Source organism: Tribolium castaneum, chromosome 1 (assembly GCF_031307605.1).
Source record: "Tribolium castaneum strain GA2 chromosome 1, icTriCast1.1, whole genome shotgun sequence".
In the NCBI taxonomy this organism is placed as follows: Eukaryota; Metazoa; Arthropoda; class Insecta; order Coleoptera; family Tenebrionidae; genus Tribolium; species Tribolium castaneum.
The window spans coordinates 36519232-36545892 of record NC_087394.1 but is presented as its reverse complement, the minus strand read 5'-3'; the positions used below and the strand labels follow the sequence as shown (position 1 = coordinate 36545892).

At 33.4% G+C, this 26661-nt stretch overlaps 3 protein-coding genes across 4 annotated transcripts in view; all 3 read left to right on the top strand.

Moving 5' to 3' along the window:
- Positions 1-26661, top strand: part of LOC100141615 (protein TMEPAI) — a 168165-nt gene that overhangs the window by 18447 nt on the left and 123057 nt on the right. The gene's annotated exons all lie outside the window — the stretch shown is intronic.
- On the top strand, positions 18019-19093 carry LOC103312230 (fibrinogen C domain-containing protein 1). The gene is made up of 4 exons (XM_008192368.3): positions 18019-18154; positions 18202-18550; positions 18597-18827; positions 18885-19093. Exons 1-4 carry the CDS (start codon positions 18095-18097, stop codon positions 19061-19063), a joined length of 819 nt encoding a protein of 272 aa, XP_008190590.1. The 5' UTR covers positions 18019-18094; the 3' UTR covers positions 19064-19093.
- Positions 22460-24541, top strand: LOC107397447 (ciliary microtubule inner protein 1). The gene is made up of 4 exons (XM_015977486.2): positions 22460-22703; positions 22752-22830; positions 22878-23019; positions 24399-24541. Exons 1-4 carry the CDS (start codon positions 22510-22512, stop codon positions 24515-24517), a joined length of 534 nt encoding a protein of 177 aa, XP_015832972.1. The 5' UTR covers positions 22460-22509; the 3' UTR covers positions 24518-24541.

Sequence of the window (26661 nt, the reverse complement as noted above, 5' to 3'; positions counted from 1 at the left end):
AACCCTATGAAGTGTATTATCGTTGGAAAGCTCTTTAAATTATCTATTTTTTTCAAAAAAGATTATTGTTCTCCGACTAATAGTTTTCGAGCAAATTGCTGCTAAATGCAAAAATTGGTAATATTTTAAAAAATTCATAACTAAAAAACTATTGGGAATTTGACAATTTTCTCGATACCAATCGATTCCCCGGATCATTTTGCATAGGTATGGATCAAAACAGTTCCACTTTTTAGAATATTTTAGCCGTAAATGAGAAAATAAAAAAATTTAAAAAAAAGTTAACACCCCCCCCTTAAAATCGGTCAATTTTTAAAGTGTCTCAAAATCAAATGAAACCTATTCTATCTTATAGATTTTGATGTGCTCTTTCCTATCTAAAAAAGCGTTTTCTCCTAGCTCTTTTAGTTTGGCCGTAATCGGCGTTTGAAAATTGGAAAATTTTTTGCGAGATATCGCCTTGAGTCCTATGCCATTTTGTAGAGTTTTTTATTCCGGTTATCCTCCATTTTTCCGTTTCTCGATATCTCTAATAGTTTCGCCGTAATTGGCGATTGAAAATTGAAAAAAAGTGAAAATGAAAACCTTTTTTTGCGTTTTTCTCGGAAACTGTAAGACTTAGAGAAACGAACAAAAAACCATCTGATAGCGCTTAATTTTATCTATTTTTTCGACCAAACCCGGAGCCGCTCCGGGCAACGGTTCCGGCTACAGAGGCGATCAAAGTTTTTCACTAAAAAAATTCATAAAAAAAAAACTAAAAGTCGTAGAGCATTGCGGTTTGTTCGATTGAATTCTACGGCTCATTTTACATATTATATCGATTTTTCACAAGAATTAAAAATTTAAAATTTTTTGCCTAAATTTAGGGTAGCCATTTGTCATAGTGAAAAATTTTATTCATTAAAAAAATTCATAACTCGAAAACTAAAAGTCGTAGAGCAGTGCGGTTTGTTCTATTGGATTCAGCGGCTTTTTTTCTCTATTATACTAATTTTTCACGCAATTTAAAATTTTCAATTTTTTTGCTCAAATTTCCTGAGTACCTTCAAGAGGTGAAAAAAAAAATTTTTTTTTAACTAACTCTAGGAAATTTTTATGGACTCCTACATGTCTTAACAACCCACAAAAGTTGTTAAAAGTCCACAAAAAGTCCAAATGTTCGATTTTTTGATGTTTGATTTTTTCAATTTTCGTCGCAGTTTTTGTCGATTTTGGGTACCCGGAACATTTGTCGAGCAATAGCTCCGGAACTATTAGAGATAACTCTATGAAGTGTATTATCGTTGGAAAGCTCTTTAAATTATCTATTTTTTTCAAAAAAGATTATTGTTCTCCGACTAATATTTTTCGAGCAAATTGCTGCTAAATGCAAAAATTGGTAATATTTTAAAAAATTCATAACTAAAAAACTATTGGGAATTTGACAATTTTCTCGATGCCAATCGATTCCCCGGATCATTTTGCATAGGCATGGATCAAAACAGTTCCACTTTTTAGAATATTTTAGCCGTAAATGAGAAAATAAAAAAATTTAAAAAAAAGTTAACACCCCCCCCTTAAAATCGGTCAATTTTTAAAGTGTCTCAAAATCAAATGAAACCTATTCTATCTTATAGATTTTGATGTGCTCTTTCCTATCTAAAAAAGCGTTTTCTCCTAGCTCTTTTAGTTTGGCCGTAATCGGCGTTTGAAAATTGGAAAATTTTTTGCGAGATATCGCCTTGAGTCCTATGCCATTTTGTAGAGTTTTTTATTCCGGTTATCCTCCATTTTTCCGTTTCTCGATATCTCTAATAGTTTCGCCGTAATTGGCGATTGAAAATTGAAAAAAAGTGAAAATGAAAACCTTTTTTTGCGTTTTTCTCGGAAACTGTAAGACTTAGAGAAACGAACAAAAAACCATCTGATAGCGCTTAATTTTATCTATTTTTTCGACCAAACCCGGAGCCGCTCCGGGCAACGGTTCCGGCTACAGAGGCGATCAAAGTTTTTCACTAAAAAAATTCATAAAAAAAAAACTAAAAGTCGTAGAGCATTGCGGTTTGTTCGATTGAATTCTACGGCTCATTTTACATATTATATCGATTTTTCACAAGAATTAAAAATTTAAAATTTTTTGCCTAAATTTAGGGTAGCCATTTGTCATAGTGAAAAATTTTATTCATTAAAAAAATTCATAACTCGAAAACTAAAAGTCGTAGAGCAGTGCGGTTTGTTCCATTGGATTCAGCGGCTTTTTTTCTCTATTATACTAATTTTTCACGCAATTTAAAATTTTCAATTTTTTTGCTCAAATTTCCTGAGTACCTTCAAGAGGTGAAAAAAAATTTTTTTTTTTAACTAACTCTAGGAAATTTTTATGGACTCCTACATGTCTTAACAACCCACAAAAGTTGTTAAAAGTCCACAAAAAGTCCAAATGTTCGATTTTTTGATGTTTGATTTTTTCAATTTTCGTCGCAGTTTTTGTCGATTTTGGGTACCCGGAACATTTGTCGAGCAATAGCTCCGGAACTATTAGAGATAACCCTATGAAGTGTATTATCGTTGGAAAGCTCTTTAAATTATCTATTTTTTTCAAAAAAGATTATTGTTCTCCGACTAATAGTTTTCGAGCAAATTGCTGCTAAATGCAAAAATTGGTAATATTTTAAAAAATTCATAACTAAAAAACTATTGGGAATTTGACAATTTTCTCGATACCAATCGATTCCCCGGATCATTTTGCATAGGTATGGATCAAAACAGTTCCACTTTTTAGAATATTTTAGCCGTAAATGAGAAAATAAAAAAATTTAAAAAAAAGTTAACACCCCCCCCTTAAAATCGGTCAATTTTTAAAGTGTCTCAAAATCAAATGAAACCTATTCTATCTTATAGATTTTGATGTGCTCTTTCCTATCTAAAAAAGCGTTTTCTCCTAGCTCTTTTAGTTTGGCCGTAATCGGCGTTTGAAAATTGGAAAATTTTTTGCGAGATATCGCCTTGAGTCCTATGCCATTTTGTAGAGTTTTTTATTCCGGTTATCCTCCATTTTTCCGTTTCTCGATATCTCTAATAGTTTCGCCGTAATTGGCGATTGAAAATTGAAAAAAAGTGAAAATGAAAACCTTTTTTTGCGTTTTTCTCGGAAACTGTAAGACTTAGAGAAACGAACAAAAAACCATCTGATAGCGCTTAATTTTATCTATTTTTTCGACCAAACCCGGAGCCGCTCCGGGCAACGGTTCCGGCTACAGAGGCGATCAAAGTTTTTCACTAAAAAAATTCATAAAAAAAAACTAAAAGTCGTAGAGCATTACGGTTTGTTCGATTGAATTCTACGGCTCATTTTACATATTATATCGATTTTTCACAAGAATTAAAAATTTAAAATTTTTTGCCTAAATTTAGGGTAGCCATTTGTCATAGTGAAAAATTTTATTCATTAAAAAAATTCATAACTCGAAAACTAAAAGTCGTAGAGCAGTGCGGTTTGTTCTATTGGATTCAGCGGCTTTTTTTCTCTATTATACTAATTTTTCACGCAATTTAAAATTTTCAATTTTTTTGCTCAAATTTCCTGAGTACCTTCAAGAGGTGAAAAAAAAAATTTTTTTTTAACTTACTCTAGGAAATTTTTATGGACTCCTACATGTCTTAACAACCCACAAAAGTTGTTAAAAGTCCACAAAAAGTCCAAATGTTCGATTTTTTGATGTTTGATTTTTTCAATTTTCGTCGCAGTTTTTGTCGATTTTGGGTACCCGGAACATTTGTCGAGCAATAGCTCCGGAACTATTAGAGATAACTCTATGAAGTGTATTATCGTTGGAAAGCTCTTTAAATTATCTATTTTTTTCAAAAAAGATTATTGTTCTCCGACTAATATTTTTCGAGCAAATTGCTGCTAAATGCAAAAATTGGTAATATTTTAAAAAATTCATAACTAAAAAACTATTGGGAATTTGACAATTTTCTCGATGCCAATCGATTCCCCGGATCATTTTGCATAGGCATGGATCAAAACAGTTCCACTTTTTAGAATATTTTAGCCGTAAATGAGAAAATAAAAAAATTTAAAAAAAAGTTAACACCCCCCCCTTAAAATCGGTCAATTTTTAAAGTGTCTCAAAATCAAATGAAACCTATTCTATCTTATAGATTTTGATGTGCTCTTTCCTATCTAAAAAAGCGTTTTCTCCTAGCTCTTTTAGTTTGGCCGTAATCGGCGTTTGAAAATTGGAAAATTTTTTGCGAGATATCGCCTTGAGTCCTATGCCATTTTGTAGAGTTTTTTATTCCGGTTATCCTCCATTTTTCCGTTTCTCGATATCTCTAATAGTTTCGCCGTAATTGGCGATTGAAAATTGAAAAAAAGTGAAAATGAAAACCTTTTTTTGCGTTTTTCTCGGAAACTGTAAGACTTAGAGAAACGAACAAAAAACCATCTGATAGCGCTTAATTTTATCTATTTTTTCGACCAAACCCGGAGCCGCTCCGGGCAACGGTTCCGGCTACAGAGGCGATCAAAGTTTTTCACTAAAAAAATTCATAAAAAAAAAACTAAAAGTCGTAGAGCATTGCGGTTTGTTCGATTGAATTCTACGGCTCATTTTACATATTATATCGATTTTTCACAAGAATTAAAAATTTAAAATTTTTTGCCTAAATTTAGGGTAGCCATTTGTCATAGTGAAAAATTTTATTCATTAAAAAAATTCATAACTCGAAAACTAAAAGTCGTAGAGCAGTGCGGTTTGTTCCATTGGATTCAGCGGCTTTTTTTCTCTATTATACTAATTTTTCACGCAATTTAAAATTTTCAATTTTTTTGCTCAAATTTCCTGAGTACCTTCAAGAGGTGAAAAAAAAAATTTTTTTTTAACTAACTCTAGGAAATTTTTATGGACTCCTACATGTCTTAACAACCCACAAAAGTTGTTAAAAGTCCACAAAAAGTCCAAATGTTCGATTTTTTGATGTTTGATTTTTTCAATTTTCGTCGCAGTTTTTGTCGATTTTGGGTACCCGGAACATTTGTCGAGCAATAGCTCCGGAACTATTAGAGATAACCCTATGAAGTGTATTATCGTTGGAAAGCTCTTTAAATTATCTATTTTTTTCAAAAAAGATTATTGTTCTCCGACTAATATTTTTCGAGCAAATTGCTGCTAAATGCAAAAATTGGTAATATTTTAAAAAATTCATAACTAAAAAACTATTGGGAATTTGACAATTTTCTCGATGCCAATCGATTCCCCGGATCATTTTGCATAGGCATGGATCAAAACAGTTCCACTTTTTAGAATATTTTAGCCGTAAATGAGAAAATAAAAAAATTTAAAAAAAAGTTAACACCCCCCCCCCCTTAAAATCGGTCAATTTTTAAAGTGTCTCAAAATCAAATGAAACCTATTCTATCTTATAGATTTTGATGTGCTCTTTCCTATCTAAAAAAGCGTTTTCTCCTAGCTCTTTTAGTTTGGCCGTAATCGGCGTTTGAAAATTGGAAAATTTTTTGCGAGATATCGCCTTGAGTCCTATGCCATTTTGTAGAGTTTTTTATTCCGGTTATCCTCCATTTTTCCGTTTCTCGATATCTCTAATAGTTTCGCCGTAATTGGCGATTGAAAATTGAAAAAAAGTGAAAATGAAAACCTTTTTTTGCGTTTTTCTCGGAAACTGTAAGACTTAGAGAAACGAACAAAAAACCATCTGATAGCGCTTAATTTTATCTATTTTTTCGACCAAACCCGGAGCCGCTCCGGGCAACGGTTCCGGCTACAGAGGCGATCAAAGTTTTTCACTAAAAAAATTCATAAAAAAAAACTAAAAGTCGTAGAGCATTGCGGTTTGTTCGATTGAATTCTACGGCTCATTTTACATATTATATCGATTTTTCACAAGAATTAAAAATTTAAAATTTTTTGCCTAAATTTAGGGTAGCCATTTGTCATAGTGAAAAATTTTATTCATTAAAAAAATTCATAACTCGAAAACTAAAAGTCGTAGAGCAGTGCGGTTTGTTCTATTGGATTCAGCGGCTTTTTTTCTCTATTATACTAATTTTTCACGCAATTTAAAATTTTCAATTTTTTTGCTCAAATTTCCTGAGTACCTTCAAGAGGTGAAAAAAAAATTTTTTTTTAACTAACTCTAGGAAATTTTTATGGACTCCTACATGTCTTAACAACCCACAAAAGTTGTTAAAAGTCCACAAAAAGTCCAAATGTTCGATTTTTTGATGTTTGATTTTTTCAATTTTCGTCGCAGTTTTTGTCGATTTTGGGTACCCGGAACATTTGTCGAGCAATAGCTCCGGAACTATTAGAGATAACCCTATGAAGTGTATTATCGTTGGAAAGCTCTTTAAATTATCTATTTTTTTCAAAAAAGATTATTGTTCTTCGACTAATAAATGCAAAAATTGGTAATATTTTAAAAAATTTATAACTAAAAAACTATTGGGAATTTGACAATTTTCTCGATGCCAATCGATTCCCCGGATCATTTTGCATAGGTATGGATCAAAACAGTTCCACTTTTTAGAATATTTTAGCCGTAAATGAGAAAATAAAAAAATTAAAAAAAAAGTTAACACCCCCCCTTTAAAATCGGTCAATTTTTAAAGTGTCTCAAAATCAAATGAAACCTATTCTATCTTATAGATTTTGATGTGCTCTTTCCTATCTAAAAAAGCGTTTTCTCCTAGCTCTTTTAGTTTGGCCGTAATCGGCGTTTGAAAATTGGAAAATTTTTTGCGAGATATCGCCTTGAGTCCTATGCCATTTTGTAGAGTTTTTTATTCCGGTTATCCTCCATTTTTCCGTTTCTCGATATCTCTAATAGTTTCGCCGTAATTGGCGATTGAAAATTGAAAAAAAGTGAAAATGAAAACTTTTTTTGCGTTTTTCTCGGAAACTGTAAAACTTAGAGAAACGAACAAAAAACCATCTGATAGCGCTTAATTTTATCTATTTTTTCGACCAAACCCGGAGCCGCTCCGGGCAACGGTTCCGGCTACAGAGGCGATCAAAGTTTTTCACTAAAAAAATTCATAAAAAAAAACTAAAAGTCGTAGAGCATTGCGGTTTGTTCGATTGAATTCTACGGCTCATTTTACATATTATATCGATTTTTCACAAGAATTAAAAATTTAAAATTTTTTGCCTAAATTTAGGGTAGCCATTTGTCATAGTGAAAAATTTTATTCATTAAAAAAATTCATAACTCGAAAACTAAAAGTCGTAGAGCAGTGCGGTTTGTTCCATTGGATTCAGCGGCTTTTTTTCTCTATTATACTAATTTCTCACGCAATTTAAAATTTTCAATTTTTTTGCTCAAATTTCCTGAGTACCTTCAAGAGGTGAAAAAAAAATTTTTTTTTTAACTAACTCTAGGAAATTTTTATGGACTCCTACATGTCTTAACAACCCACAAAAGTTGTTAAAAGTCCACAAAAAGTCCAAATGTTCGATTTTTTGATGTTTGATTTTTTCAATTTTCGTCGCAGTTTTTGTCGATTTTGGGTACCCGGAACATTTGTCGAGCAATAGCTCCGGAACTGTTAGAGATAACCCCATGAAGTGTATTATCGTTGGAAAGCTCTTTAAATTATCTATTTTTTTTCAAAAAAGATTATTGTTCTCCGACTAATAGTTTTCGAGCAAATTGCTGCTAAATGCAAAAATTGGTAATATTTTAAAAAATTCATAACTAAAAAACTATTGGGAATTTGACAATTTTCTCGATGCCAATCGATTCCCCGGATCATTTTGCATAGGCATGGATCAAAACAGTTCCACTTTTTAGAATATTTTAGCCGTAAATGAGAAAATAAAAAAATTTAAAAAAAAGTTAACACCCCCCCCCCCTTAAAATCGGTCAATTTTTAAAGTGTCTCAAAATCAAATGAAACCTATTCTATCTTATAGATTTTGATGTGCTCTTTCCTATCTAAAAAAGCGTTTTCTCCTAGCTCTTTTAGTTTGGCCGTAATCGGCGTTTGAAAATTGGAAAATTTTTTGCGAGATATCGCCTTGAGTCCTATGCCATTTTGTAGAGTTTTTTATTCCGGTTATCCTCCATTTTTCCGTTTCTCGATATCTCTAATAGTTTCGCCGTAATTGGCGATTGAAAATTGAAAAAAAGTGAAAATGAAAACCTTTTTTTGCGTTTTTCTCGGAAACTGTAAGACTTAGAGAAACGAACAAAAAACCATCTGATAGCGCTTAATTTTATCTATTTTTTCGACCAAACCCGGAGCCGCTCCGGGCAACGGTTCCGGCTACAGAGGCGATCAAAGTTTTTCACTAAAAAAATTCATAAAAAAAAACTAAAAGTCGTAGAGCATTGCGGTTTGTTCGATTGAATTCTACGGCTCATTTTACATATTATATCGATTTTTCACAAGAATTAAAAATTTAAAATTTTTTGCCTAAATTTAGGGTAGCCATTTGTCATAGTGAAAAATTTTATTCATTAAAAAAATTCATAACTCGAAAACTAAAAGTCGTAGAGCAGTGCGGTTTGTTCTATTGGATTCAGCGGCTTTTTTTCTCTATTATACTAATTTTTCACGCAATTTAAAATTTTCAATTTTTTTGCTCAAATTTCCTGAGTACCTTCAAGAGGTGAAAAAAAAATTTTTTTTTAACTAACTCTAGGAAATTTTTATGGACTCCTACATGTCTTAACAACCCACAAAAGTTGTTAAAAGTCCACAAAAAGTCCAAATGTTCGATTTTTTGATGTTTGATTTTTTCAATTTTCGTCGCAGTTTTTGTCGATTTTGGGTACCCGGAACATTTGTCGAGCAATAGCTCCGGAACTATTAGAGATAACCCTATGAAGTGTATTATCGTTGGAAAGCTCTTTAAATTATCTATTTTTTTCAAAAAAGATTATTGTTCTTCGACTAATAAATGCAAAAATTGGTAATATTTTAAAAAATTTATAACTAAAAAACTATTGGGAATTTGACAATTTTCTCGATGCCAATCGATTCCCCGGATCATTTTGCATAGGTATGGATCAAAACAGTTCCACTTTTTAGAATATTTTAGCCGTAAATGAGAAAATAAAAAAATTAAAAAAAAAGTTAACACCCCCCCTTTAAAATCGGTCAATTTTTAAAGTGTCTCAAAATCAAATGAAACCTATTCTATCTTATAGATTTTGATGTGCTCTTTCCTATCTAAAAAAGCGTTTTCTCCTAGCTCTTTTAGTTTGGCCGTAATCGGCGTTTGAAAATTGGAAAATTTTTTGCGAGATATCGCCTTGAGTCCTATGCCATTTTGTAGAGTTTTTTATTCCGGTTATCCTCCATTTTTCCGTTTCTCGATATCTCTAATAGTTTCGCCGTAATTGGCGATTGAAAATTGAAAAAAAGTGAAAATGAAAACTTTTTTTGCGTTTTTCTCGGAAACTGTAAGACTTAGAGAAACGAACAAAAAACCATCTGATAGCGCTTAATTTTATCTATTTTTTCGACCAAACCCGGAGCCGCTCCGGGCAACGGTTCCGGCTACAGAGGCGATCAAAGTTTTTCACTAAAAAAATTCATAAAAAAAAACTAAAAGTCGTAGAGCATTGCGGTTTGTTCGATTGAATTCTACGGCTCATTTTACATATTATATCGATTTTTCACAAGAATTAAAAATTTAAAATTTTTTGCCTAAATTTAGGGTAGCCATTTGTCATAGTGAAAAATTTTATTCATTAAAAAAATTCATAACTCGAAAACTAAAAGTCGTAGAGCAGTGCGGTTTGTTCCATTGGATTCAGCGGCTTTTTTTCTCTATTATACTAATTTCTCACGCAATTTAAAATTTTCAATTTTTTTGCTCAAATTTCCTGAGTACCTTCAAGAGGTGAAAAAAAAATTTTTTTTTTAACTAACTCTAGGAAATTTTTATGGACTCCTACATGTCTTAACAACCCACAAAAGTTGTTAAAAGTCCACAAAAAGTCCAAATGTTCGATTTTTTGATGTTTGATTTTTTCAATTTTCGTCGCAGTTTTTGTCGATTTTGGGTACCCGGAACATTTGTCGAGCAATAGCTCCGGAACTGTTAGAGATAACCCCATGAAGTGTATTATCGTTGGAAAGCTCTTTAAATTATCTATTTTTTTTCAAAAAAGATTATTGTTCTCCGACTAATAGTTTTCGAGCAAATTGCTGCTAAATGCAAAAATTGGTAATATTTTAAAAAATTCATAACTAAAAAACTATTGGGAATTTGACAATTTTCTCGATGCCAATCGATTCCCCGGATCATTTTGCATAGGTATGGATCAAAACAGTTCCACTTTTTAGAATATTTTAGCCGTAAATGAGAAAATAAAAAAATTAAAAAAAAAGTTAACACCCCCCCCTTAAAATCGGTCAATTTTTAAAGTGTCTCAAAATCAAATGAAACCTATTCTATCTTATAGATTTTGATGTGCTCTTTCCTATCTAAAAAAGCGTTTTCTCCTAGCTCTTTTAGTTTGGCCGTAATCGGCGTTTGAAAATTGGAAAATTTTTTGCGAGATATCGCCTTGAGTCCTATGCCATTTTGTAGAGTTTTTTATTCCGGTTATCCTCCATTTTTCCGTTTCTCGATATCTCTAATAGTTTCGCCGTAATTGGCGATTGAAAATTGAAAAAAAGTGAAAATGAAAACTTTTTTTTGCGTTTTTCTCGGAAACTGTAAGACTTAGAGAAACGAACAAAAAACCATCTGATAGCGCTTAATTTTATCTATTTTTTCGACCAAACCCGGAGCCGCTCCGGGCAACGGTTCCGGCTACAGAGGCGATCAAAGTTTTTCACTAAAAAAATTCATAAAAAAAAAACTAAAAGTCGTAGAGCATTGCGGTTTGTTCGATTGAATTCTACGGCTCATTTTACATATTATATCGATTTTTCACAAGAATTAAAAATTTAAAATTTTTTGCCTAAATTTAGGGTAGCCATTTGTCATAGTGAAAAATTTTATTCATTAAAAAAATTCATAACTCGAAAACTAAAAGTCGTAGAGCAGTGCGGTTTGTTCCATTGGATTCAGCGGCTTTTTTTCTCTATTATACTAATTTTTCACGCAATTTAAAATTTTCAATTTTTTTGCTCAAATTTCCTGAGTACCTTCAAGAGGTGAAAAAAAAATTTTTTTTTTAACTAACTCTAGGAAATTTTTATGGACTCCTACATGTCTTAACAACCCACAAAAGTTGTTAAAAGTCCACAAAAAGTCCAAATGTTCGATTTTTTGATGTTTGATTTTTTCAATTTTCGTCGCAGTTTTTGTCGATTTTGGGTACCCGGAACATTTGTCGAGCAATAGCTCCGGAACTATTAGAGATAACCCTATGAAGTGTATTATCGTTGGAAAGCTCTTTAAATTATCTATTTTTTTCAAAAAAGATTATTGTTCTCCGACTAATAGTTTTCGAGCAAATTGCTGCTAAATGCAAAAATTGGTAATATTTTAAAAAATTCATAACTAAAAAACTATTGGAAATTTGACAATTTTCTCGATGCCAATCGATTCCCCGGATCATTTTGCATAGGCATGGATCATAACAGTTCCACTTTTTAGAATATTTTAGCCGTAAATGAGAAAATAAAAAAATTTAAAAAAAAGTTAACACCCCCCCCTTAAAATCGGTCAATTTTTAAAGTGTCTCAAAATCAAATGAAACCTATTCTGTCTTATAGATTTTGATGTGCTCTTTCCTATCTAAAAAAGCGTTTTCTCCTAGCTCTTTTAGTTTGGCCGTAATCGGCGTTTGAAAATTGGAAAATTTTTTGCGAGATATCGCCTTGAGTCCTATGCCATTTTGTAGAGTTTTTTATTCCGGTTATCCTCCATTTTTCTGTTTCTCGATATCTCTAATAGTTTCGCCGTAATTGGCGATTGAAAATTGAAAAAAAGTGAAAATGAAAACTTTTTTTTGCGTTTTTCTCGGAAACTGTAAGACTTAGAGAAACGAACAAAAAACCATCTGATAGCGCTTAATTTTATCTATTTTTTCGACCAAACCCGGAGCCGCTCCGGGCAACGGTTCCGGCTACAGAGGCGATCAAAGTTTTTCACTAAAAAAATTCATAAAAAAAAAACTAAAAGTCGTAGAGCATTGCGGTTTGTTCGATTGAATTCTACGGCTCATTTTACATATTATATCGATTTTTCACAAGAATTAAAAATTTAAAATTTTTTGCCTAAATTTAGGGTAGCCATTTGTCATAGTGAAAAATTTTATTCATTAAAAAAATTCATAACTCGAAAACTAAAAGTCGTAGAGCAGTGCGGTTTGTTCCATTGGATTCAGCGGCTTTTTTTTTCTATTATACTAATTTTTCACGCAATTTAAAATTTTCAATTTTTTTGCTCAAATTTCCTGAGTACCTTCAAGAGGTGAAAAAAAAATTTTTTTTTTAACTAACTCTAGGAAATTTTTATGGACTCCTACATGTCTTAACAACCCACAAAAGTTGTTAAAAGTCCACAAAAAGTCCAAATGTTCGATTTTTTGATGTTTGATTTTTTCAATTTTCGTCGCAGTTTTTGTCGATTTTGGGTACCCGGAACATTTGTCGAGCAATAGCTCCGGAACTATTAGAGATAACCCTATGAAGTGTATTATCGTTGGAAAGCTCTTTAAATTATCTATTTTTTTCAAAAAAGATTATTGTTCTCCGACTAATAGTTTTCGAGCAAATTGCTGCTAAATGCAAAAATTGGTAATATTTTAAAAAATTCATAACTAAAAAACTATTGGGAATTTGACAATTTTCTCGATGCCAATCGATTCCCCGGATCATTTTGCATAGGCATGGATCAAAACAGTTCCACTTTTTAGAATATTTTAGCCGTAAATGAGAAAATAAAAAAATTAAAAAAAAAGTTAACACCCCCCCCTTAAAATCGGTCAATTTTTAAAGTGTCTCAAAATCAAATGAAACCTATTCTATCTTATAGATTTTGATGTGCTCTTTCCTATCTAAAAAAGCGTTTTCTCCTAGCTCTTTTAGTTTGGCCGTAATCGGCGTTTGAAAATTGGAAATTTTTTTGCGAGATATCGCCTTGAGTCCTATGCCATTTTGTAGAGTTTTTTATTCCGGTTATCCTCCATTTTTCTGTTTCTCGATATCTCTAATAGTTTCGCCGTAATTGGCGATTGAAAATTGAAAAAAAGTGAAAATGAAAACTTTTTTTTGCGTTTTTCTCGGAAACTGTAAGACTTAGAGAAACGAACAAAAAACCATCTGATAGCGCTTAATTTTATCTATTTTTTCGACCAAACCCGGAGCCGCTCCGGGCAACGGTTCCGGCTACAGAGGCGATCAAAGTTTTTCACTAAAAAAATTCATAAAAAAAAAACTAAAAGTCGTAGAGCATTGCGGTTTGTTCGATTGAATTCTACGGCTCATTTTACATATTATATCGATTTTTCACAAGAATTAAAAATTTAAAATTTTTTGCCTAAATTTAGGGTAGCCATTTGTCATAGTGAAAAATTTTATTCATTAAAAAAATTCATAACTCGAAAACTAAAAGTCGTAGAGCAGTGCGGTTTGTTCCATTGGATTCAGCGGCTTTTTTTTTCTATTATACTAATTTTTCACGCAATTTAAAATTTTCAATTTTTTTGCTCAAATTTCCTGAGTACCTTCAAGAGGTGAAAAAAAAATTTTTTTTTTAACTAACTCTAGGAAATTTTTATGGACTCCTACATGTCTTAACAACCCACAAAAGTTGTTAAAAGTCCACAAAAAGTCCAAATGTTCGATTTTTTGATGTTTGATTTTTTCAATTTTCGTCGCAGTTTTTGTCGATTTTGGGTACCCGGAACATTTGTCGAGCAATAGCTCCGGAACTATTAGAGATAACCCTATGAAGTGTATTATCGTTGGAAAGCTCTTTAAATTATCTATTTTTTTCAAAAAAGATTATTGTTCTCCGACTAATAGTTTTCGAGCAAATTGCTGCTAAATGCAAAAATTGGTAATATTTTAAAAAATTCATAACTAAAAAACTATTGGGAATTTGACAATTTTCTCGATGCCAATCGATTCCCCGGATCATTTTGCATAGGCATGGATCAAAACAGTTCCACTTTTTAGAATATTTTAGCCGTAAATGAGAAAATAAAAAAATTAAAAAAAAAGTTAACACCCCCCCCTTAAAATCGGTCAATTTTTAAAGTGTCTCAAAATCAAATGAAACCTATTCTATCTTATAGATTTTGATGTGCTCTTTCCTATCTAAAAAAGCGTTTTCTCCTAGCTCTTTTAGTTTGGCCGTAATCGGCGTTTGAAAATTGGAAATTTTTTTTGCGAGATATCGCCTTGAGTCCTATGCCATTTTGTAGAGTTTTTTATTCCGGTTATCCTCCATTTTTCCGTTTCTCGATATCTCTAATAGTTTCGCCGTAATTGGCGATTGAAAATTGAAAAAAAGTGAAAATGAAAACCTTTTTTTGCGTTTTTCTCGGAAACTGTAAGACTTAGAGAAACGAACAAAAAACCATCTGATAGCGCTTAATTTTATCTATTTTTTCGACCAAACCCGGAGCCGCTCCGGGCAACGGTTCCGGCTACAGAGGCGATCAAAGTTTTTCACTAAAAAAATTCATAAAAAAAAAACTAAAAGTCGTAGAGCATTGCGGTTTGTTCGATTGAATTCTACGGCTCATTTTACATATTATATCGATTTTTCACAAGAATTAAAAATTTAAAATTTTTTGCCTAAATTTAGGGTAGCCATTTGTCATAGTGAAAAATTTTATTCATTAAAAAAATTCATAACTCGAAAACTAAAAGTCGTAGAGCAGTGCGGTTTGTTCCATTGGATTCAGCGGCTTTTTTTCTCTATTATACTAATTTTTCACGCAATTTAAAATTTTCAATTTTTTTGCTCAAATTTCCTGAGTACCTTCAAGAGGTGAAAAAAAAATTTTTTTTTTTAACTAACTCTAGGAAATTTTTATGGACTCCTACATGTCTTAACAACCCACAAAAGTTGTTAAAAGTCCACAAAAAGTCCAAATGTTCGATTTTTTGATGTTTGATTTTTTCAATTTTCGTCGCAGTTTTTGTCGATTTTGGGTACCCGGAACATTTGTCGAGCAATAGCTCCGGAACTATTAGAGATAACCCCATGAAGTGTATTATCGTTGGAAAGCTCTTTAAATTATCTATTTTTTTCAAAAAAGATTATTGTTCTCCGACTAATAGTTTTCGAGCAAATTGCTGCTAAATGCAAAAATTGGTAATATTTTAAAAAATTCATAACTAAAAAACTATTGGGAATTTGACAATTTTCTCGATACCAATCGATTCCCCGGATCATTTTGCATAGGTATGGATCAAAACACTTCCACTTTTTAGAATATTTTAGCCGTAAATGAGAAAATAAAAAAAATTTAAAAAAAGTTAACACCCCCCCCTTAAAATCGGTCAATTTTTAAAGTGTCTCAAAATCAAATGAAACCTATTCTATCTTATAGATTTTGATGTGCTCTTTCCTATCTAAAAAAGCGTTTTCTCCTAGCTCTTTTAGTTTGGCCGTAATCGGCGTTTGAAAATTGGAAATTTTTTTGCGAGATATCGCCTTGAGTACTATGCCATTTTGTAGAGTTTTTTATTCCGGTTATTCTCCATTTTTCCGTTTCTCGATATCTCTAATAGTTTCGCCGTAATTGGCGATTGAAAATTGAAAAAAAGTGAAAATGAAAACTTTTTTTACGTTTTTCTCGGAAACTGTAAGACTGAGAGCAACGAACAAAAAACCATCTGATAGCGCTTAATTTTATCTATTTTTTCGACCAAATCCGGAGCCGCTCCGGGCAACGGTTCCGGCTACAGAGGCGATCAAAGTTTTTCACTAAAAAGATTCATAAAAAAAACCTAAAAGTCGTAGAGCAATGCGGTTTGTTTATTTGAATTCTGCGGCTCATTTTACAAATTATATCAATTTTTCACAAGAATAAAAAATTTAAAATTTTTTGCTTAAAATTAGCATAGGCATTTTCAATTTTTTGCTTAGAACTTTAATAGTCAATGCTTATACCTTCAAAAAAATGAAAAAAAAAAATTTAAGCTCACTTGAGCAATGTTTTATGGACTTTTGTATGCCTTTATATTCTTCTGGAGTTGATAAAAGACCAAAAAAGTCCATATGTTCGATTTTTCGATGTTTGATTTTTTCAATATTGTCGCGATTTTGGTCGATTCCGGGTACTTGGAACATTTATCGAGAAATAACTCCAGAACTATTAGATATAACCCTATGAGGTTTATTATCGTTGAAAAGTTTTTTTGATTATCTATCTTTTTTAAAAAAGATATTGTTCTTCTACTAATAGTTTTACAGAATATTGCAATTTTCTGTGGTTGTTTTGCGTTTTGGTGTAATTAAATTTACAGGAAGTTGTGCAGAGCCGTCAGTGTCGGCATTAGCCCCTTGAATGCACAATAAAGTGCAGCAAAAAGTATAAATCCTCGTGATCCGTCAAAGACAGCGTAAATCCCCGGAGACAATTCCGGCGGTGCCTGCTGTCCCAAAATCCTCCGGAATTCCGGCTAGAGAGCATTGTTACTCATGCACATAAATTGTTACAAATAAATAGCAAAGAGGTGCAAGTTTCTTGCAAGGATCAGACATAAAACATACATCAGAATACATTATGCAAATGGGGGAGTGCGCGTCGAGGCAGCCGTACCTCTCGCACGCTTATTTTTAAACAAAACTTGCATAATTTACGACCGAATTTAGATTACACGTGAAATATGAATAAACGCGCTTTATTCCGTCCGGAAATCATAATTTAAAAATGATATCTGTCCCGCGTATTTCACCCGAATATTGTTCTTATATCTTGGGAAAGTTGGGCTTATCGTTGATTTAGTGCGGCGAACAGCGAAAAAGCCCGCTTCCAGGTGGAATGAACGAACGTCTCGCTAATTAACTGGCGAAAGCTCGCAAACATCAGCTGTTCGCTCTCACATCGCTGGCTAACAACTAGACTTAAGGGATTGTCTGTCGGGGTCGGGCACTGTCTAATTCCAAACACTGTCTAGTCCTGATTTAAGCCGTTTCTTCAACCGGAACGTTCAGGAGATGGATCAAACAAGCCGGTTACTTGTCTCAGACCGTTACTTGGGCTTTGCAGATAACCACCGATACGTGCTTGCACCCGGAACCGATCGACCGGAACGCTACACGAGAACACACAGTGGGATTTTCTTTGTTTCTAGACATTTTCCATTTTGGACATTGGAAAAATTCTCTCGAAGAATACCAACAAAAATTTGCAAAAAAACGTACATTTTCTATGCAATAGCATCTTTCATTCTTGTTAAAAATAGCCTTAAATCGCTTTCAATACGAGCTTTTCAGAAGATTTAAAAATTTTACATTTTTTGCTTAAAATTTTAGTCAGTCACTTCTCAAAAATCAAAATTGGCGAAGAAATTTAACAAATATTTATTCATGTACTAGAAAGAGAAAATGTTGTATTATACACGAAAAGGAAAGTTGGCATTATATCTGCTTGTGATTCCTTCCTGAAACTTGTGTTCCACACACGTTTCAGAAATACATTATCACTCACAGATAATGAACAACTTTTCTTTACTTGTATAATAAACTACAATTTTTTTAAACGCGTTCTAGCAAAGTTTTATGGACTTTTTTAGGGTCAATTGCTTCGATTTTTTATGTTTGATATTCTTTTGATCAATTTTCAATCTTAAAGTATTCTATTAAAACAGTAATCTGAGAGATTTTGATTATTCGTATGGAATAAGCAAGAACATTGTTGACACCTAAAAGAGAAACTTAATTACTTGAATGTTTTATGAAAAAACTTGAGAATAGCAACATTATTGTCCACGTTTTTAAATATTCAATTTTGTGGCAATAGCACTAAAAATGTAATGGTGCATAACCCATTTAAAATCGAACCACTATTAGTCAAGATAATTTTTGAAATCAGCGTATACTCGATAAATGGGTAGTAAAAACACAAGTTTATTACAAAGTCATTTATATACATTGGTATAGAAGTTAAATCTCTAGAATTCACGTTATTCTTTTGCTAGTTTTGCATTTTTAAAACAATGATCTTGAATGTATCGTTGTTTTTGATTTTTCTTCTAGCTCAAAACGTGTCTTTGGAGGTATACTTTAATGAGATATTTTTTTAATACTAGTTGTGAGTGTTTAGACTAGAACTACGAGCGAAAAACCACTCTCTAATCCAGCTTCTAAAAACGCGTCAATACGAATACCACCAATAACCGGAAAATTGCCTCAGAGGACTCCCAGAAACTGTCTAGATGTGAAAAAAAGTGGTCAAAGCGCTTCTGGAATCTTCAAACTTAAGCCAAGAGAAGATGCCGAGAGTTTTTTAGCTTTCTGTGATATGGAGACTAAAGGTGGAGGTTGGACGTATTTTTTAAACAGACAAGATGGGTCTCAGAATTTTAATCTAGAATGGGAAGACTATAAGTGGGGGTTTGGTAATTTAAACGGAGAATTTTGGATGGGTTTACAACATTTGTATGAGTTAACAGGTACAGTGCCTAAAAAACTGAACTTGATTTTAAATGAAGGATTTAGGAGAAGGTGGATACGAGTTACTGGTGGAATTAGAAGATTGGGCAAAGGTAAAAGTTTATGCCCGTTATGGCTTGTTTGCTCTAGGCAGTGAAAACGAAGGATATTCATTGAAAGTTTTGGGGAGATATAGTGGTGATGCTGGTGATTCTCTTTCTTTCAGTGCTGGATCTAAATTCTCAACTAAAGACAATGATCAGGATTATGCGTCACTACATTGTGCTGAAGTGTACAGTAGGTTTTCTAAAAAACAATAAAAATGAAAAGGATTAGAAGTTTGAATAATTTTAGAAGGTGCATGGTGGTATAAAGACTGTATGCGCGCCCAGCTAACCGGCCAATATAAGAAGGAAACAGTTGGGCCGAATGAAGAATATTTAATAATGTTCTGGCAAAGTTTTCGTGGCTCACGGTATAGCCTTAAAAAAGTCAAAATGATGGTGAGACCATTTGAGAAGAAATTAAACTAAAAGTAATAAAGAAACTTATTTGTTAATTTATTTCTTGCCGTCTTTATTATTTGTTAATCATTACAACTCTAAAGAAGCTACGATTAAAAAAATCAAACATTTCCCCTTACCAATAAATTTGACCTAACTTGGATATAAAAAGTAGCTCACTTTAAACCAATTACCCGGTATGTGGCTTTAACTATCCCCACAAAAAATTAAGTAGAAATTAAAAATTTATAATTACATATAACATAAAATTGTAAAAAAAATCTGTTTTTTTTGAGCTATGGTAAAAAATAGTTCTATTTTGTGTATGTTTCAGTAGACAAATTTCTGAATGATTTTCCCTAAAGTAGTGCTCGTTCGAAGCGAGTGGCTCAAATGGTTTAAAATTGCATCGTATAAATCACGTAATTTTTTCTTTGAAATTTCCTTGTGGTGGCGCATTGAAAGTCCGCTGTATAAAAGTTTCAATTCTCAATCCTTTGAAAATAAATCAGTTAAATCTCTCGTCGCAGCTGTTCATCCTTTTGCGCGTCCGTAGTCGATAAATCGAATCCATAATCGTCTCGACAGTCCACATAAAACCGGTACAATGTATGTAATATTTGTAGGAGAAGAGTAAAAATTTATGCATATGCTCGCTTTATTATTTCATAAACTTTCGTCCATAAAACTGTTTTGGCCATCGGCTCATGAAGAAGTAAACAGCACACAACATGACGACACCTTTCCTCATCTAAACAACCGCTCATAACATTGTCCAACAATCTCAAATGAGCTTTTTTTACGGCGTCATAATCTGCGATCCCGACTAGATTCCATTAGAAAGTGACACGTTTTAGAGACATTGTCGGCGGTTATGAGCACCGATTACTTTTTATTTATACGTTCACCGGAAAATAGATTTCCACCTGGGGCAGGCGCATTTAAGCGACAAAAAATACCAAATGGACTCGGAATAAATTCACGATCCAAGTTCCGAGCTGGTTTTGTTGCTTCGGTGATCTTAAAACTGGAAGATATCGGATTAGAGAGATATTGGAAAGACCAGAAGCTGTAAAAACTCTTCATTCCTCGGAGAAATACTGTTGATTTTAACACAATAGTAGTGATTGGATTCCCAACTTAAAAATAAAAGCACGGAGACGGCTCCCGACCAGTTCTCATAATAATTCTACAGAGAACACACAAGCCAATATATCGAAAGCGCTTTCTTGTTTCTAATTCTGAATGGCCAGATATTTTTTTAACACACCGCTTGGAAAAAATGTTGGCGTTTCACCTGTTGCCTCGTCCCAAGATCATCAGTTATGTTATTATTAAATACCAGATGTACCCGAAAGAATGCAAGCATTCCGGTTTTTTTTTGCACCATCTCGTTGAGCATTTTTCCAATTTGATGAAAATGCCACAGCCGTTTGAAAAATGCGCGTTGTGTTGAAACACTCTTGATTACCTTTCGACGTCGGATTTTTGAGCTTGCTGCTGAAACTCAGTCGAGTGCTTATCTGTACTCGAGCCGCTTCATATAATGGCTGCAATCCCTCATCATTACCATGTAGTAGCTGATAATAAGGGATAACGTCGGGATTATCGGGAATTTAACGAGACTCGACACGTTAATTTGATATTCCAAGCACTAATTAAGTTTTCCCTGAAAAATTCGGCTCAAAGCGAATAATTTCCAATGTCCACGTTTTCAAGTTGCTTCAAGCTCAACAACGTATTTGAATTTCAATCACATATGATTTCTCACGAGTAATGTTGGAATATCTTGACAGTAGTTGACACTCGAGACGGAGACTTGCTTTATTTGCTCGACACCACACAATAAAGTGGTTTTCCTAGTTAGGACACCGAATACATCTATTTCAGACGCCCACGTGACAGACCTCATTAAAGGGGTGGAATATTCATTTTTGGGCACAGTCGGTAGGACTTGTGTTAGATAGAATTATTGTTGAACTCGATTCGCTTAAAAATGTTTCATTCATGATGCGGCCGGATTTGGGTCGATGCCAGACGGCTCGACGGCCTAACTTTTATTACATTCGTCGAGAGCCTATTAAATATACTAAAATAATAAAAGCCCCACAATTATCCGTCTGGTTTGTCTAGAAGAGTTAACACTATTTTTACATCTATCTGAGTTAAACGATAATTACAACAAAATTAACATTATATTATACTTCGCAAAAGTTCTTATTGGTACAAAAAATAAAATAAAAATTTACACAAATTATTCACATCATGACATACTTTTTCGATGTTTGACACCAAAATATAAATACAGGCTGGACCAATTCACCTTCCACCTTCTGTAGCTCAGTTATTAGTAAAGTTGGACTTTTGGTATTTTGTAGACGTTATTTATACCCTAGGATGTGTTTCAGGAGAATATATGACGTCAGCATAATAATTTAAAAAAATAAAGTGCGACGACGGCGTTTTTATAGTTTTGAAACAGCTAATAGGTGCTATGAAATCAATAATTTTCTTGGCTAAATGTAGCCATAAGTTTTATTGCCTACATGTCTGTAAAATGTAGAAAATAGCGTGCACATGCTTCTTTTTTCTTTGTGTTCTAATAATTGCAAACATCTTTAAAAATTTAAGAAATAAGCCGTGGCATCTGATACGTTCAAAAACGTGGTTAAAAAATTTTACATTTTGAAGCACCTGTAGTCAGTGTAATAGTCAGTGTAAAATATGTTCATACACTATAGCCATTAACTATACGATTATGACGTCAAAGTTAAATAATTTAAATAAAACATGTCGAATCAACTTTAAGAAGAAAATAAAAGCTGGACAAACGTAGATAATTAAAAAGACTAAAAATAAATAAAATGTTAATTTTCAATTTTTTTCTAAACTTTATTATTTCTGTTCAATCACCTATTACTTTTACCCACATTTTAGCTTCGTAATAAATTTGTATTTGTATTACCCATTTATACTGTGATTTTAAAATTATCTTGAACAATGGCTACAGATTTTTAATGAGTTGTACACTATAAAGTGTTTTTATTTTTTATTGCCTACACCACTAAAATCTTAATCAAAATGTTTCTCAACCTAACAATCAAACACTAACAGAATTTTGCATTTCAAAAAACGTATTAAACATCAACAAAAAAAAACAAAAAGATAAAAATAAAAATCACTAAATATGTAGGTATTTGGAAATTGGAAATTGATGTTTGTTTCTCTTGATTTATCTCGTTCTTGAGTGAAATTTTCCTGAAAAGCGCAAAAGTGTAAGTTTTTCTTACAGAACACTGTCTGAGGATTTCGAAAATGTCGTTTTTTTGATCTCCAGCTTACATTTTTTAAGATATCAGTTTGGTTTTTCGAGATATACCTGTCCTAGGTGGAGTAAGAGATCAGTACGTTTAATTTTTTTTACTGAAGTTAGACAGTTCAGACAATTGACACAAAAAACCGTTTGGTCAAAAATCATGTTTTGTTTTGAGTTAAAATTTTTAAGTTTAAATTATTGGCTAAAAGTTCCATCTTCTTGCCGATTTTTACCACGTTTTAAAGCGCATGTGGCGTCTATCGACCAAACAATTCAAATTACGCCAATGGCGATGAGCCAACCTGGTGTTCAAAAAGACTCATTTCTCGATTTAGTGAAACGTAACGAGGTCTTGTAAGTGTCCATTTCTTCGCATCGTTCGGTTGAAATTCTCATTTTCAGAAAATCCCTCGTAACACTTGAGGAAAAAGCTCGTCGCGACTGGCACCACAAGTGGGGTTTTCTGCTGGACTTCGACAAGGTAATCCCTTGTTTTTCCCTTCGTTTCTTGCTTACAGTGTCGTTTAGTTCGTGTTAGAGGAAGCTTTCAAGCATGGCATTTCTGAGGAAGAATACCGTCGATGGACCGTACGACGTAAAAACAAAACCAGAGCTTTGGATTACATCTGGGATCTGAAACCGTCCGCTAATGTCCCTAAAACGTCGTCTGGTAGGTGATAAATCCCCAGTTCAGGCACTCGCTTATAATAACATTAAAACAGCAAATTAAGCGCAAAAAGTAAAATGTAAATAGAAAGCAACGTCTGGGCGAGGATTTATCGGTGGCTCGTGTCGGGTTCTGAGCGATTTATGATTTCATAGAGGTCGGCTCTGAAACACTCCACCTTGACAAAGACTGTATTCGTTTCAGTTTTGCGCAATTCCCCAAACGCCCCCATTTCCGTTTCTTTCACCGCTTGCACAACAATCACGTCTGGCTCTCTTCTCTCCCGAAAACAAGACCAAAAGCGACTCTCTCTCTGATGCTTTTACATTTTTCACCGTCAGTTTCCCATTTAAATACCCGGCGATACGCGATTTCGCATTGTTGCACGGAAATTTAGTTAAGTACAAGTCATCAGCGATGCCGTTGCGAGAGCACGTTATGCACTTAAAATCGGAACTGACGACAGATACGACATGTAAAATTAATTTCCGAGAGTTGCACTATTGTACGGCGTTATTTTGCGGTAATATACACTTTTTTGACGCTTTGACGCGAATTAATGGCCAAAATAAGAAGAAAACGCCACCACAAGTTGTTTATAACGGATAATGGAATTTTTTTCTTTTGTAAAATTTTCTCTTGAGATCGAATTTAAAGTTCTTTTGTTGATTTAAAATTGTCTTTATTAGGGAAAAGACGCTTTTGTGCAAAATTTTGAAAAAATTAAATTTTGCAAATCTTTCATTTACATCCTCTTACTTTTGTTCTGGATAAAGCTGGAAACAACCACTTTTTTTTCGTAAAAAAATCCTCATTTTTTATTAGAAGCTTGATTTTGATAAAATAAGAAACTGATGAGAAAAGTTTTCTACATAAACTAGAATAAATAAAAGTTATAGCAATTTAAAATTTAAATTAAAAATTGTTTAATGTCATGTATTTAGCTGCGATTATATGATTATCAAAAGAATAAAATTCATACTTATCATTTTTTAATTGACTGATTTTGTCGATGTTTAAGTTATTTGAACTAACTGCTATTTATTTTAAATATGTGTGAGCTTATAGGTATTAATAATGTTGTTGCTTATTCCATAGATACCAGTAGAGGTAGTATACCTTTATTCTACAAGTGGTTACTTATGGTACATTATTTGATTTAGTCATTTTTTATTTTATTGGTGATTTTATTCTAGCGGTTACTTTGTATTCGGTTTAGTGTTTTTTTTTTAGGAATTTTTAATTTGTTGGAACTGGAACATGTTATCAAGAAAACTGTCTATTGATCTAGGAAGTATTCGATTTTTTTTGAAAATCCGATTTTGAATCTTCGATTTGTGACTATATTTTTTAGCTCACTGGTTATTTCTGAGTAATTTTAGGTATGGTGGGGTGGCGTAGCGCCCTCGAACACCGTCTGGAACGTACAGGCCCTCTTTACATCAGCCCTGTGAGCACCTTACCGCCCAAGGAGCGCAATTCTTGTATTATGTTGGGTTAGATAAATAAAGAATAATTGCAGTAATTGTGTATTCTTTGTGAAGCGTCCGCTTTTCGTAAGTGCAGGTCGTTAAAGCGATGATTTACACGTCATTTTGGCGTCCAGTAACCGGAAAGTGAGTTCGCGCTTCCAAATTAAAGCTAATCAGCAGAAGTTAAGGTCGAGAATGGTCTGACTTGAGTGCATTGTTGCACAAGACGGGGGAAATAAAATGAACGATAAAGTTTGCGAGGAATTAACTCTCGTAGTAACTTGGTGTTCAAAGAAGGGGGCTAGGCCGGTTCTGGAGGTATTGACATTTTGAATGAGATTTATGGCTGGTGAAATAAAGCAATTCCGGCGATTCTCAAGTGTTCCAACGGCACACACGCGTATGAATTTCAACTAAACTCCAAGGATTTACCGCATCAAGTTTTCTATTTATGAATTTCGCGATTTATTTCGGTCGTCGTATCGATCCGTTTATTTTTTGTGACAAACGCTTGGGGAAACAACAACGGTTTAATATATCAATTTTGGAAATTTCCGGCTTCTGCAGGAGACTACTGTTGCAATTTATGCCCGTCTAATGCATGTTTACTAGCAGCATATTGGCCGGGCTCCGTCTAGCCTCGGCGTGACGACATGTGCCCGTGTATATTTTTCATTTTCCAATATGAAACTTTTCAAAATATTATTTAATGTTTGTTCCGTCTGCATCTGTTGCTAGGAATTCCTAGTATGTGTGTGTGGGTGGGTGCATTGGTTTTATTGTTTCACAGACTAACTTATTGAAAATTTTATTGAAGCCGACAGCCGATCTCTACCTTTTCCACAGGTAGAGCTACAGTCAAACCGCTTTATGTTGGCACCACTAGCAAATAATAATAGTTATTTATTATCAAGACGACAAGAAGATTGTTGATCTACGAGTGAAAAGTGACGAAATCACGAGTAGATAGACAATCTGTATCGTCGTGTATATACAGAAATTATTTAAGTTTAAGAGAAAAAGTTATTGTTAACGCTTCAAATTGATCTAGAAATAGAAAAAATACTTTAAAGTTTTTTATCGAACAAGAAAAGCTCAGGTCGGGCTCACATTTCCTGGTGCATTTCTCGTAGTTCATTAATCAGAGTCGTTTCTAGCCGTCGTCTCGTTTCCAAAATGGCTGCTGGGATCAGTGGCAATGCAACACTGTCTTGTCCGGCAGTAACAAATGGCCTCATTACACCGAGCGACCAGCAGCAGGTACAGCTGTGTGAGGAGGTCATCCAGCTCCTCGTTTATCTATTGTTGGGCATCCGGCACGTCCCGGTCCCAACTTATTGCACCGATTGCGCTGCCAACTAATGCCGTTTAAATGTTGCTCTTATTGTTGAACGTTTGAATTTAATGCCCTTTATTATGCCGGCAACTGCTCAGACGGACCAAATGTCCATTACGAGCTGCGCCGACGTGCTGGATTTACAAGTGCTCTCTCGGACGGATTTGCATCCTGTCGAGATGAATTATTGATAAACAATGGTCGGATTTTAGGTCGCAAAAACCAACATCGGAGAATCAATTATGCACGCAATTGAAACAAATTATAGGCAATAAAATAAATATACATGCGCAAAATGGTGGATGCGCCGGGTTATTTTTTCTATGCTCTGGCGCTCTCATAAAACCCCACTTTTTGGTTTAAGGAGCCATTAATTTTTCAAACAGCTCGAGTAACGTCTACTCGGCCCATATTTTATTCGTCGAGGAATTCCATTATTTGAAATTAAGTGCGTCTGTAAAAACCAGCCTTGACTTGACCTTTCTACCTACTTTGTTTTTTATAGATGGATCTTCTTGTGAAAATTGTTTTTTTTTTTCTATTTTTAAAATAAAAATCTTCACTTTGTCTTTTACTTTAACTCGAAATACATTATTAAATTTCGTTTAGTAGTTAGGTCTCTTGTTTTTTTGACTTGATTCGTTGCAATTTTGCTCACAATTTTTCCCATGCCCCCGCTTTAATTTTGTGCGGTAATGGTTGTGACAGAATCTTAGCGCTGACAAGCGGTAATGACCGTTCTGTGCCATTTCATTCCACTTAACAAGCTTTAAATTGGCATATTAAACATTCTCGGGATGTGCAAATATGGAAATGGAAGTTGGTAAATCTGCATGA

Bases quoted from the DNA above. Each gene is read 5' to 3' on its own strand.
- LOC103312230 (XM_008192368.3), top strand. From the start codon at position 18,095: ATGATCTTGAATGTATCGTTGTTTTTGATTTTTCTTCTAGCTCAAAAC. The intron at 18,155-18,201 runs GTATACTTTAAT...GTGAGTGTTTAG, and splicing joins CTCAAAACGTGTCTTTGGAG to ACTAGAACTACGAGCGAAAA. The intron at 18,551-18,596 runs GTACAGTGCCTA...TGAAGGATTTAG, and splicing joins ACATTTGTATGAGTTAACAG to GAGAAGGTGGATACGAGTTA.
- LOC107397447 (XM_015977486.2), top strand. From the start codon at position 22,510: ATGTTTTGTTTTGAGTTAAAATTTTTAAGTTTAAATTATTGGCTAAAA. The intron at 22,704-22,751 runs GTAAGTGTCCAT...TCTCATTTTCAG, and splicing joins GTGAAACGTAACGAGGTCTT to AAAATCCCTCGTAACACTTG. The intron at 22,831-22,877 runs GTAATCCCTTGT...AGTGTCGTTTAG, and splicing joins TTCTGCTGGACTTCGACAAG to TTCGTGTTAGAGGAAGCTTT.